Source organism: Chrysoperla carnea, chromosome 2 (assembly GCF_905475395.1).
Source record: "Chrysoperla carnea chromosome 2, inChrCarn1.1, whole genome shotgun sequence".
Taxonomy (NCBI): domain Eukaryota; kingdom Metazoa; phylum Arthropoda; class Insecta; order Neuroptera; family Chrysopidae; genus Chrysoperla; species Chrysoperla carnea.
Genome location: NC_058338.1, coordinates 44,170,419 through 44,185,926, shown reverse-complemented (window position 1 = coordinate 44,185,926; position 15,508 = coordinate 44,170,419). Strand labels below are relative to the sequence as shown.

At 28.8% G+C, this 15,508-nt stretch overlaps 1 protein-coding gene across 1 annotated transcript; it reads left to right on the top strand.

The window, feature by feature from the left end:
* The first annotated feature begins 3,645 nt into the window (after positions 1-3,645).
* On the top strand, positions 3,646-13,901 carry LOC123292716. Its single transcript, XM_044873429.1, has 3 exons — positions 3,646-3,651; positions 3,832-4,096; positions 13,627-13,901. The coding sequence occupies exons 1-3, from the start codon at positions 3,646-3,648 to the stop codon at positions 13,896-13,898; spliced, it is 543 nt and encodes a 180-aa protein (XP_044729364.1). The 3' UTR covers positions 13,899-13,901.
* The last annotated feature ends 1,607 nt before the right edge of the window (positions 13,902-15,508 follow it).

Sequence of the window (15,508 nt, the reverse complement as noted above, 5' to 3'; positions counted from 1 at the left end):
AAACGAAATGTTTAAATTAGTACCTAAATGACTATTTACATTGTTTCTTATTCTATGTTCTAACGTAAAACATAGCATCTTCAACCTCTCAAAAAGATAACCACCGGTTAAAGTGTAGTACCTCAGATACATTTTATCTTCAATTATTCTTTAATTTCTCGACGAATATCTGCGACATTTCAGCTATATGAATAATTAACACACACATACAGTTCCTTATTAAAGCAAATGTAATCTAGATAATTCTAAAAAGAAATAAACAATATCGTTTTATATTACGTAAACAGAGATAGAAAACATATACAAGTAATATATATGATAGAAGAACATACGTGACAGTTCTAGAATTTGCTAGACTGTTGATTATTACTATATAAACGGTGCCCAGCGTGCGATACAGTCAGATTACAATAATAGTTACATGACAATAAGTGAGATTACAACACAGGCCCTTCAGAACGACTGAAGTGAAGAACTCATCTATCATAGTAATATTAAAATAAAAGTGTTGTGAATTGTATTATATTTGCATGTGGTAAAAATCCTTTACAAATAAAAATTCGTATAATTATTTGAGTATAGACATAATATATTTAATTTTTCAACTGCAAGCATTAAATGCCGATCTCCAGAGTGAACTGTAACTATTACATGTTAAAGAAAGAGCCTTCAGGTAAAATCAATATTGATCCAAGGTATCTTACATTGTGATCCGTAGTACATTATGTTTTACATATATATATATATATATATATATATATATATATATATATATATATATATATATCTGATCTTTCCATTTTAAATTACTTCTTAAAAAAATCCTTGATATTGATTTTGATCACTGGTACTTAACTATTCCCAGGAATATAATACCTAATGTAATGACAGTCCTTCCGAATAGTTCTAGAAAGGATACATTCAAATTAATTGTGACAATAATAATTAATAACGAACCATTATACCAGTAATTTGGTAACAACGTCCACCTACGATGTTCTTAAATTAGCTATGAAGAAAATGTGTCATTTTTTTTATTATACCAAGAAAATTTTTATGTGAACAATAAAATAAAATGGTGTTAAGTAATAAAATTATTGACATGAAAAACGTTTTATTATTTTATATAAGTGAATGTTGCTTTTTTTTTTTTTAATTTTAAAAATTTTCCTCATGAATTTTCCTGAGAGTATAGTAATTGCTATTAAATTCATATTTTCATTTGAAATGTAATTATTGTACATGTGAATTGAAAATGAATCAATAAACTTTATCTGACAGTAAAAATATTTTTATTATTATTAGGGTTCCGTATATGGTCACACTTACATTCAGTTAAAAAATATTGAATACAAATATAATGGTTTTTTGAAAATAAGAATATATCTGTTTTGAGGGATGTTCGAAAATAACCATTTGAAATTGGTTAGGTGATCAATTGAATTTGAATTGTTCAACTGTGTGAGTCGTTTAACTCATATCGGACCTCAATTCCGTGAATTTTTTGTCTAGGTATTCACTCACTATACTATTATTTATAAAAAAATTTCTGCATACACTCAACTCATTCTGCAAAATCTACACAATTTCATTCTTTGATATATAAAAAAAAAAAAACTACTGTTCCTATAAAAGAGCTGGTGAAAATGAATTTAAGGATTATTAAAAGAGATTTAAGGCAAAGCCAATCACTAACTCATCACAATTATCTAAAAAAATTTACTCATATTGGGCTCATCATTCGCCTATTTTTTTAATGTGAATATTTTAATTTACACTAGTCACAGCCTGATGGATAGATCATATTTATTAGCTAAAAGCGCAGCTTCATGATTGTCTCCGTCGATTTTTTACCCACTAACAATTTGTAAGACAGTATTTTTAAAATAATTTTATCTTTTTATAATTTTCAGATAATTTTTAATTATATTAAATTCCTCATACGAATTTCTCCTTGTTTTGCACACTTTAACATATGTGAGTTTTAGTTCTATTAAATCTATCATAGGGAAATCTTCTATCAAATGCTAACCTGTATTTGTTTTTACTCTCGAAAACGCGACATATGTTAAACCAATAGAAATTTTTTTTAACGAATTTCCGAAAGAAATGAAGCTATTGCTTTTAGACTGATGATAGAATTTTCAAAAACTTTTTTCATCGATCCTGCCTAATAGATGTCAAAAATGACCATTTTTTAAATTTATATATACATATGTATCTCAGTGTCACAAAAAGTGCACGGATTACAAATAGATTTATATGTAATCCGTGCAGTGACACTGAGTATATGTATTTATGTAAGTCCGATTTGAATAAAATTTGGTATCAAGAAGGATTTTGATATTGGAAAAGTCAAGTTCGTTATGAGAAAAATCGACAGAAAAAAAAGGTGAAGGTGCGCAAAATACAAAATTTTGAATTTTTTCAAAATACAAATTTTTTTTTCAGTTTTACGCAAAAAAGTACTTTAGTGATTTTTTTCTGAAGACGCTCAGTTTTCGAAATAAAAATTATTGAAAGATGTAAAATGTAATATTCGATTTAAAGAAAAATGTGTTATTTTTTTCCATCTCTGATTGAATTCGCTTAGCTAACGCAACTGCTGTGCTACCAATATTTTCTAATGTATACTAACAGTTTATTTTAATGAGAAATCTTTTCTGAAACAATTACTATTTTAACGTTTCCACAATTTAGTTATGGCTGGTTTTTTAATACAGCCGCTATTTTTATCATTACTCTGACATTTGATCAGGGAAGCGATAATTTTCTTCAAGGGACACAATACGTACCTAGTTCATTAAGCTTGATTATCAATTAAATAGAAGAAGAAGAAACTATTGTCACACATTTAACTCTACTTATTATAAATTACTTCTTATTAAACTTTCTATTAAAATCGACATCAACTCGTCGATTTGACTGGGTTAACAGATATGGGAGACAGAAAGAGAGCTTTTAAGTATCTCAAAAATGCCGGACTTATCAGCTAATTTTAACCTACCACCCATCAAACAGTTATAATTTTTGCACAAAAAATTATGCCAGATGCTATACTAGACGCCAAAAAACAAAATCTTACAAATTTTTTTAGAATATTCTTTGTAGGTAGGTACTATTAATAATTTTGGCTACCATTTTGATACAACGTTTTAATTCTCTACTATTATTGAATTGGGCTTTTCGAAATTAGGATCAATAAACTCAAATCTGCATGCAAATTTCGAAACCTCTATCTTTTATAATTATGCATATGGGCTCTATAGCCTAAGTGTGTCCTTCGTGGACAGTCAATATAACCTAACCTAACCATACTTTTGCATAAATCGCTGGAAACTAAACTTACTTATGGCGTAAACCGATTCAAATTTTTTGCTTAACGAATTTTTCATTTTGAATGAAATTCAAATCCCCAAGTTTCGGAAGAAAGTTAAAATAACTCATTTCAAATAAATCTCATTTTTAGAAAAAAAATAGCAAAGTATCCATAGTCATATATATGCATATATTGTTAAACAGTAAATAATTATTTTCAAACTTTGTGTCTATCATAATAAAAATAAATAAGTTTAAAATAAAATTTCGTCAGGTGTATAGAAAAAGTTTCCAAAAACTTTCGATATAAACTTTTAATAGACTTTCATGCAGGTATGATGAAAACATTCAACGACAGTATTATTGTATTTCTTAAACCAATTGTTGATTTTGTTTCATTAAGCTGTTCGTAAAAAAAATTTAATCGTTTACTTAATGATATCTAAAGATAAAAACACTTAAACAGAAAAGTTTTTCAAAAGCTTCGTATATTAAAATAATTTTTTTTTCCAGATGTACAATCATTTTTTACTAATTGTCCTGTCGACAATTTTGACATTGGAAGGTAACTTTATCAGTGCAAAAACAGCTTTCTTAATATCACCGATATCGTCTGACGAAGCAGTAGCTGATGATATACCACCGCCGTGGAATGATGAGTATAATTTAATGGAAGATACGCCAGAATCTTCAGAAACAGCAAATAATTATCTTAAGAATCAATTGGCAAGAAAAATTATTGAAAATGCACATCATGTTCCCATGTTTAGTTTAAATGGTAAGAAATACTCAGAGTTATATCTTTACTAGCTGTATTTTAAAAATATTTTACAAAATCAAACATTACTCTCTGGTTTTATAGCTTACACGCTGTATACTTCCCCCCTTAGTCCACTATTCCTTAATCCACCACTAAATCTTTAATATTAGATAATACAGACTTGTAAGAATTGTTTAACAGACATTCATTAAGGTACTACAACAATTTAAGCACATAAACCTTAAAAAGTTTAGTATTCAGTATGTCCAAGAAGTACTTTGCCACCTCTTAGAGAGACCTTTCTTCTAAGGTAAGTCAAATACAGAAAAATAGGTCTAAATTCTACCAAAATTTAGAACCTAAACTAATGCTCCCTTAAATATCTATATCTGATCTTAAAATATTCAATTCTATTTTTATTCATTCTTTTTTAATAATAGGGGAAAGTGCTCTATAATGATCCCTCAGGGTTAAATGATCCCTCGTTGTTTTAAGTGAACCATTAAAGGCCTCTAGTATATTTATCGATAGATGGCTTCCACATAATAAAATTAATCAGAGACTTGTGGCGATGTATATGCTATTTTGTGTTTTGTAGCAGTAATATTAATTTTACTGCTTATGATCAATGATAAGACAAATTTCAAAATAAAATTTCTTTTTGTGTATTAGTTTTCGCTGGCTGGTTGTTTTACTCTTGGCTCCTGTTGACTTTTAATAACATTATAACACGTTATGATAGGTGTATAATAAATTTCTAAGATCAGTTTTTATGACGATATTCAAATATATCGTTACAGGCAAAATGATTGCCTTTATAAACTGTACTGATTTAGATGATTTTACTGGTGATTTTTGTTTTTATACTATGCAATGTAAAAGAACAATTAATATTTTAATGTGAACTGTTTGGTAAAAAATGTAATGAGATCATTTTACCCTCCTATTCTTACAAGGTCAGTAAAACGATCCCTTTTGACAAATATTGAATAGTTCTAAAAATTTTAACAAATCACAAGAAATTGGCATTGCAGTTTTGCAACACTTGAATAAAGAAACAAAAAATATTTCGACGGTATACATATCTCGCATAGTTTGCCAATAAATTACACTTTTTCTTAAGAAGATCATTATAGGACGCCTTCTCCTACATACATTATACAGAATAAGTTTAAAAATAAGATAGGACAAATGAAAGGAAGTGGGAATTATGCAGCTATAGTTGACTTTGTTAGGAACTATTCCAGCATTTACCTTTGTACAAACCTAATGGAAAACCAAAGAGACCCATAAGTAGGATAGCCAGCACCCGACACTAATGATCCAATTCCTACTGATTATTACTCACACTATAAATTCCTACATTTTACAAGTATCATTCATATGACATACGCTTTTTTGTACACACATTACCAAAGTATTTAATATACTTTGGATTTTAATAATATTATAAGCACCGTATAATTATTATCTAATGTTAATTAAAAATTTCTAAATACACATCAATCATATACTGAGCCCATAAAATTACTTAATATTAAAAAAAATGTCAATTATAAAAACTTTTAGCAGATAATATGGAAAGTACATTTTATTAAAATTTACACTATATTATGTTACATATTAAAGATCATGCTTAAAGAGCTTAAATGGTATTTCGTTTGTAAAATAATTAAAAGTTTAGAAATACACTAACGAGTATGGAAAATGAAACAAAATTCATATATAGTTTATTTACTATTTACATCGCATAATATAGAGTCCATTTTCATAAATTTCCAACAGGCTAAATCTTCGTTACGGTAGGCTGAAAATATTATTTCATAATTAATTGCTTCTTAACCTTAATCAGAGCACTTGATGAAGCAACCAAAAACCAAATTAGTTAATTACTAGATGAAGCAACCAAAAACAAAAAATAATAAAAAACTCCAAATCACACAACAGTCAAAATACCAATGGTAAGAGCTGAAATCTTGTTAACCTTTCAATTTATTCAGTACTTGCTGAACAGATTTACTGCTAATATTTTCCATATGTATCTCCTTCTAATCTCCCTAAATACCTTGTACTTAATTTCACCATTTCACTCATAACTTCACTTTTAGATTTTCACAAAGATCAATATTTCAATATTCGAAATCACGGAGCAATTTAAAAATAACTCAATACTATATTTTTAATAAAAGTGAGCAGATATGTGTTTTTCCGTTTTCGATTATTGGATTGGAAAATTTTTTTAAACCACCGTATATATGTTATCGTCTACTTGATGCCCACGACTTTGTCTGCATGACCTACTATAATATCATCAAGATAATTTATTTACCGAAAGAAACACATCACATTCAAATCTAAAATTAAGAAATACTAATGAAATAATATTCAAGAAGAAGAACTAAAATAACTTGAAAGTAAAGAATGCATCGGTGATATCGTTTTTAACAATAATGATATCATTAATTCGAACAATTGGATTCTGGGAGAGAATTGTAAAAGAAACATGTTACTGTTTCTTATGTTACGACGCTTTGTTTATTTATCTTCCACAGTTCCAACATTACACAAATCCCTACAAGCATTATATGTATATGTTTATTATATTTAAAACTAGCTGACCCGGCGAACTTCGTACTGCCTAACAGTGGATTCTTTCAGATTTCTTATCTGTAAAGGGAAAAAGTATATGGGCTATAATACTTATGATTAATAAACATAAAACTGCAAATACTATTACAAACCTTAAAAGTTGGCATGAAATTTTCCTACTAAAACTACTTTTGTTGCTCTAAATGAAGTCATTTAAGAGCAATCGTTGTATTGTTTTGCTTTCCCGGAACCCCTCTACTAACAGTTAAACTTTATGGTATGGTAAATTAAAGTTCAAATTGACTTTTATTTATTATAACGAATATTTTGTATGGGAATATAGAAAAGTGTTGTTTTTACACTTTTTCAAGCAATTTTTTAAATTTTTCTCTCCGTAAGAACCATCCTCATACTTCAAGGAATATTATTAAAAAAGAATTAGCGAAATCGGTTCAGCTGCTCTCGAGATTTGCGCTTAGCAACACATTCACCGATTTTATATTATAGATTAATATAAGAATAACTTTTTGGTCACATTGTCTTAAAGATGCAGATACATTATCCCAGCCAAGCTCAATGTATTGCGGTTTTCAATTTGCATTCGACATCTTCGGTTTAAAATGTATCATGTTAACGCTCAGAAATATTGATCCTACAAACAAAATTTTGGTAAAGATGTTCGTGAAATCACCTTTAGTAATCCATTTCCATTAGTGCGTCCGTCCATCACCACACTGACTCAAAATGAAAAGATAATTTGAGCTAAAATTTTTTACTGTGTTCAAGACAAGAAAAATATTTTGAGCTCTTAAACGAGCAATATAGACGAATCGGGTCAAACGTCCGTAGGACCTATCTTTTAAAACAGAGTCAAAAAGTAAAAGTAGATAAAAATAAACCTTGTGTCCAAATAAACAGCTTTTGTTTGAAACATGTTGTTTACATCATACTTTTTCCGCAAGGCCGTAAATTAAGTCAAAACTTTAGTATTCTATTTTCTTCAAAATACAAGAAACAAAATTTGTACGCAGCTTCAAATAGTGAGTCTACCATCCGATAATAATAAAGGTGTAAATTTCAATCATAAAATATATATTAAAGAGTCTTGATTTTTGGATACAGAACCTATAAAAAAATTATATCACTACAATTTTTAATAGGTATTTTCTGTGTTATCTACATTAGAGAAAATATATCTGTATTGTTTTACATCACGCAGATGTGAATATAATTTAATGTATCACTAACTACCGTATTTTAACTTTACTACTAAGTTTTCCATGTACGAAGTGTAACGTACAACTGACTGTACATTGATGAAAATTATAACAAAAGTAGTTAATATATTTCATCAAATATTACTTCCATCATAAAGTTTTCTTTATTTAATTTATAATATATCTAAATATGTGATCAACCAAAAAAAATAAATAAAAATTTTTTATTATTTTATTTAAGGTAGTACGAGCGCCAAGGCAAGTTTAGACTTGTGGTTGAAATTATTTGTACCTTGTTTTCATTCCTTACTTTGATTATGAATTTTGAAATAACTTCATGAATGTAGGTAAACGAAAACTAAGAATAATTTCCCAATATCTGCCTTGGTTTTCGAAATATCGAAAGCTAAATAATTAAACAAAATTTTCAATTTTCGTTTATTTAAAAATTACTCCAGATATCGAAAAAATGTAGTAATAGTATTCTTACTTTTCGTCTTATATTTTCAAGTTATAACATAACAAGTCATAAAAATTGAAAAAATATATATACTTTTTTTATTTTTGTCCCCACTTCCGTGCTCATATATCCTTAATTAGTCGGGCACAATGGGTTTGTTTTTTTTGTTTTCAATAATCAATTAAGGTTTAAACTTTACTTTAAAAGGGTTTTTTTTAATTTCCATCGACTAGTTTTGGAAAAATCTATGAAAAATATCATCCACTTACCCTTTTCGCAATAGACCTGTGTTAATATGCCTACCTTAAAAGTCATTTATTTATTTAAATAATCAAGCAACCCCCCTTAAATTTTCAGAATTGATTTAGACTTAGCTCAACTTCATATTTAAATAAAATTCAACCTTTTATCCAGAATATCACTGTAGATTATTTCCACGTAGGTGAGAGAATCCAATGGAATGGTGGTATCTGTTTACGTTGTTTTCTAAGATTTTCTTCTTTTCCAAAGGAATACTATAAGAAATAAATCCCATTATTTCGAAAGTTTATAATGGAAGTAATTAGTTGTTTAAAATGTTTCGATAAATTTCTTTTACGAAAAAAATAAAGACAGTTTAAATAATATAAAATTGAAGTGAGTTGTTGTAGCGTAGAATAATGATTCTCAAACAATTCACATTTACCCCTCGTCAACTCTTTCCATTAGGCCACTTACAAAAACATAAGTTTTGTGTATGTATATATCTTTAAATACCTACTCACGATTTTTGTATTGCCTTAAAATATATCTGTATTATATTCGTAGGCACTATGTTTTTCATTTTCTACACAAAATATGTTTGAAAAAGGAATTAAATTTGAAAATATAAAATAATTTTTCGTTCATTTTGTGTATTTTAAATACGCAGATTTAATTTTATTTAAAGATTTTCTAACAACTTTTCGTAACTTAATTTTTTTTAAACCCTGTTCAGGACTGTTTTATTGCATGGTGCTCTTATTTTGGTTTAAGTTTCAAGATAAATAATTAAATTTTAATCGTTTTATATAGTTTAATTTATATACTTTTATACGAAATAAATAATAAGGTGTCAAAGGAATAGGGTCAGTCTAGAACAAACTCTCGCTTAGTTTCTTCAATTTTTATTTATTGTGGTGGAAACGCATATAAATAACGCATTACATTACATCTTCATATGTAGTATGCATTTATTTGCACTCCCACCATATTTATCTAGAATTGTGAACAGGTATTTGATTAGTATTGAGATATCATTTATTATTATTCAGGTACTGTGAATAGGTATCAGCCAGGCCAACGTTCGAAGTCCTTTCCAAAGGATAGTAGTAAAATTTGTGTTTAGTAGGACAGCCAAGCAGAGGGCGAGCTTGCGGGTGGGACTTAGCAGTCAAGTTAAGCATAGTATAGCTATTAATGTCTTGTTACATTAGTTACAATTAAAAAAATTGTAAGTTAAACGAAGTTCACCGGGTCATCTAGCATTTGCAATGTCGATAAATAAATCGCAAAGGGAGTCGCTAAGTGTTTGTGGCATAAATTTTAAAAATTCATGTTTTTCACATGGCTAATTGTACGCCGCCTGTTCCCGTGTTGGTATACCAACAAACAATATTCATATACGTACCAGAAAATAAAACGAAGAATGTTGTGTATCGTAGAGCATTATTATAATCAAAACTATGTTTTTGAATAATATTTTTTTAAATTTATTTTGTTCCAATTCAATACTTATAGTTAAGACAGGACAACGTCTATCGGGTCAGCTAGTACACAATAAAAACTTATACACAATAAAAGCGTCAAAAAAAATTCATATAGAAATAACTCATTAATGAATTAATTCAAGGGTGAATTCTATTTGAAGGTCTATAATTATTTGAGTGGGCAATTTAAAGTTAAATTTAATAGAAATTATTCTCTTTTGAATTATACAATTATAGATATTTTACAGATATTAAAACACATTACGAAGAATAATTGACCTCAGTTTAATAAAGTGAAAAAGTTACAGCTACTACTGTCTACTTCTCCCTACGTATGTTTAACTAACTCTGTATGTGCCTAGTAAGCTGCCCTTTATAGACCGTGAGTGAACTCATTTGGTGCAGTGATAAAATATAACGATTAAAGAGTTTATGTATATAAATTCCAAATTTTTTTTTAGTCCTTGATATTTTAACACAAAGAATTGGGGGTGTAGTGAATGGTATATGCATGAAGAAGGTGCACTCAGCCTCTGAAATTGAGGAGCTGATAAATGAAAATATCAGCGGAAAGGTGGTAAAATACAAATATGGTATCACAATGGGCTCTATAGTTTACGTCCTTCGTGGACAGCCAATATAACCTAACCTAATCTAACCTAATTTATAAAGTATTTTTGATATTTTCGTGTAGTAGAGTAAGCGACTTACTCTAACTTGTTTCAAAGACTATTTAAATATTTCGAAGACTATTGCTACCTCGGAAATTTTTTAAAGAAGAACCTTTTTTATGTAAAATTACCTCACGAATAAATATCATAATAACTAAAACTCCCATAACATAATATTTTTATAAATCAATTCTTACATCCAAATAAAGATAATCTCAGTGAAAAACTTCACTTGACTTTTTTAAGCAGAAAAACTATTATTTTCCTGCGCATTTATTTGCTAACTTTTCTGAAAATATTATCCACTAGCTGTGAACTACCCGCTTTGCTGGGCAACATTCCCACTTTCACCCCAGCCCCCATATTCCATATCCTTTTTTAGGTTACTATCTATCACCTAACTAAATTTCATCAATATCCGTTCAGCCGTTTAGGCATGATAGAGCAAAACTCCCAGCAAAAACCATAAAAAAATCACTAACTCAATTCAGTTTTCTGCGTACTTCCTACCCCCTAAGTACGATGACGTGATCATTTTGATCTTATATCCGTTTTAGGTAACCATCTATTACCTTACTAAATTTCATCAAAATCTGTTCAGCTGTTTAGACGTGAAAGAGCAAAAGTCCCAACAAAAACGACTAAAAATCACTAACTCAATTTAGTTATCTGCCTACTGCCTACCCCCTAAGAACGATGGCGTGATTATTTATAGCCTATGACCATTTCTAGGTTATCATCTATCACCATACCAAATTTCATCAAAATCCGTTCAGCCGTTTAGGCGTGAAAGAGTAACAGACAGACAGACAGAGTTACTTTAACATTTATAATATTAGTATGGATTTATAAACGAAACTTATTTTTTACGGTCAGTTCTTAGAATTTTATACTAACTAGAACAACTTGCAGGTATGTCTAAAGGTCTATTAACTACTATACTACAGCACTATAGTAAGTAGTTTTCCATAGTAATAGTAGGTATATTTGACATAGGCGGCTGTTGAAAAGCTACAATTTTAGGGAACTTATAAATTCAATAAAAAAATTTACAATATATTTATACCAAGATCCTATGCTAATTTTTTAGACCAGACCATTTTTGTCTTTGAATCCAACGTTGTTTTCTTCGACTATAACTTGAAATTGAATTCAATTATCGAAAATGGAATATCGTATACTTGTCCAAAATGATACAAGTCGTATACTATAACAGTAGCATTTCTGATGATAGGATATAAATTTCATATCATTTTTACTCTCATGTAATGTAGAAAAATTGAATTTACTTAAAAATGAATTTTATAGTCACAGGACACAGGTGTAATATCTTTAATAAAGATGAAACAGGGAAATGTTGTATGCTCAATGATTGCGGTATATTGATAAATATACTTTTTTTGTAGCAGTAACGAAATAAATATCATAAAACTGTTCGTTTGAATATATGTATTTATTCTTACATTTTGAGTGTACTTAAAACAAGGCTAGGCATAATAATCAAATGGGTTTGATCAAAAAGAAAGCTTTGTGCGGCCTATTATCAAAACATTCGCGAACTTGAAAATTTTCTTTTTCAACGGCCATAAGGGACTTTGGGAACATTTGCTATAAACATAGATTGAAGAATAATTGGCATATATAATTGTTTTGTAGACCGCAGTATATTCATTTATTCATCGGAAATTCAACATTAATCAAAATGAGTTCAGTCTTACCCAGGCACAAAAATAGCTCACTAATGGAAAACTATTCGACTCCTCTTTGGATTTTACCCTATTTGGAACCACTCCTTGACAGGTTGCTTTGCTGAGCCATTCCCTTTCCTTAGAGTAAAATTTAAAAATTGAATAATTCCAGGTATACAAAATTACTGAAAAACTGTTAGTACACAGCATAGAACATTTCTTGAGACACAAGAAAGTATATATAATATAATAACGAGACTTTTCAGAAAATCAAATTTCCTGATCATCTACGTCATTTATTATTTTAACGACGTAAATCTTTTTTTCAATAAAATAAAAATAATAATTTCTCAAAATATATATTTGTCAGAACAACAAAAGAATTTACCTTGGCAACATTGAATTAAGAATATTATAGAAAAATATACATCATCCAAAGACCGCAGATTATTATTAACAAAAAATTGTATTTTCGTGTATGCAATTTTGAAGAGTATATCGTTTGTCACGATGCCCGTTTCCATACCTTGTCATTCATAAATACACTAGCTATACACCATGTTCTATTATTGACTGCAGAAAATCGGCTTACCAAAATAAGCTCATCAAGAGCAACAAAAAAACTCTTTTCCAAATTTGGATCTGAGTCCTAATTTGGGAGATACGGGTAAAAATTGATAAATTTGTTCATTCACTGACTATCATTCGATAACCAATAGCCAATGATAATCAGTAGAAATTAATAAATTCCACTTAATAATGGAAGGGATTTTTTAAAAAGTACAAAATTATTTAATTGGATCTGGTCAAAATATCCCACTTTTTATATTTTTATTATATTTTTGTGAGTTAATTGTCTTAATTAAGTTAATTAAACTTTTTTGAAATTTTAAAATTGTCAGACAGTGAACGTCCTCTTTAATTTAGTGACGAGCAAAACTTTTTTTGGAAATTTGATTCAACTATAATCCTAATGGAATAGCAAAAAACTGGTTATCCGACAAATAGAAACTTCTTTACGTGAAACTTATGAAAGAGAAGTAGAGCATTTCTTTCATATGGTAATTTCTTTAGATAAAAAGTTGTTAGACTAAGTAAAGCTAAAAGCCTTATAACAATTTTTAAAGTTACATTTACCAACACAGTGATTCATACAGTAATCATGAAATTCACTAATTTTTTTGTATTCATTTCAGATCTAACATCAAAACTGCAACAATTTCAAGAATCGCATCACAATAATGGTAATACATTATCAAATCGTGAAGAAATGTTACCCATTAATATTTCCAGAAAACGGGGACTGTCGATGTTAGCCAGGTGGAAGCCATTTAGTGATTTAGGCCGTGATCGTACTCCAATTCGTTCTGCAGGTGATTTCAAAACTGTTTATGGAACCGATTTATTAGATGTTGTTAGTGCTCAAACACGAGCACGACCGGCTGGTCAACCTTTACGATGGGGTTAGAAATGCAACATAATTCAATAATAATAATAATTTTATTAAATATTCTCTAATCATATAAAAGAAAATCAATAATATATCGCATAAAATAGAATTTTAATAGACAAAAAATAAAAATTAATTGGAATGTGAATTTGGAAATTCCGATAAATATTAACAAGAGTTTTCTATTAAGAGTAATAGATTCTACAATAAATTTGAGTATTTTACGGTCATTTGTGTGGTATGGTTATGATACCACCCAAAAGACAATCGCAGTTTCACTGTGAGGCGCAAAGTAATTATTAGATATTGGAAAACTTGTCTTGCATCATGCAATGTTACACAATGCATGCAAATTATTAAACTTTTTTTTATCAAAATAAATATTGCCGGATTTAACTTTATGCATATGTTAGGGGCGTTATATGATAGTGATCTTCCTAATCAAACAGAGGTAACTTTGTTCCCTTTTTAATGGAGTCACTTACTTTTTTAGCAGATTCAGACCACAATTTTCAGTCAATTATCATTTACGTTTTTAAAGCTAAAAACTGTAAGAATAAAACTTAAAACTTTTAAAGCCAAAAATCTGTAAGATGAGAATAAATATGTAAAAAAAGCCAAGTAAATGAAAAATTGTATTTTTTGCGTACACGACTTCAAGCATAGGTTTCATTTGGCTGGTATCATAAATCACTCAATGCCATAAAGTACTCTCTCCAATAAAAAAATTGTTATGTTATCTCATACAGAAATTGTTTAAGTTTAGAGTTCTATCACTTTTAATGGAAAATCCTTATAAGAAAGAGTCTACTGTGGTTATTTTTAACAGATGCCTTTCTTTGTGGATGTGCTATTGACGCATTATTTAGTGTTACCAGTGTAGAAACATAAATTTAAATATCTCCTAAATTAGTATTTTGTAGATATTTAAAATTAAGAAAATTTAGAGAATGATTATTTGCGTAGATAGTCGGGTAATCCTTTTGGACTTGTCATCATATTAAACTGTAGGATGATGACAGATTTAGATGCCTTATACAGTCCGCTTCTTTCTCGGAGCGGATCGTAAAATATACCAATACTGACAATAAAGGACGTTTTTCAAGATTTCTACGTGACTAGAATTTCGAAGTGTGCAAGAACAAGTTTTTCTCAAAAGCGATCAACTAATATATTCGATAAAATCACACGCTGTTGTTTGGGATAATAGATTCCAGAGAATTATGACCCTGGTTCATGGAGGATGATTCATTCGATTTTTAATATTAAAATCAATATTACAGTCAAAGTTAGCTATCAATGTTAACACATACACGAATGAATCCGCTATAACGGCATATCAGCTATAGCAACTAGCACTCATTGAAATTATAAGCAAATATATCGGCTGTTAAGACCAACACATGAAAAACATACTTTTTCAATTAAACAAAACACCATCGTAATACCATTTTGAGTTTTATTAACTCTAACTTGAATTTTATTTACTCATATATCGGTTAGAGCGACCGACATAAGTCATGGGTATACACATTTTTTTTTTATTATAAAAATGTACATACCGCTTATAACGACTATCCGTTATAACGACCAAAATTATTGGTCTTTCAATGTCGTTGTAAATAATG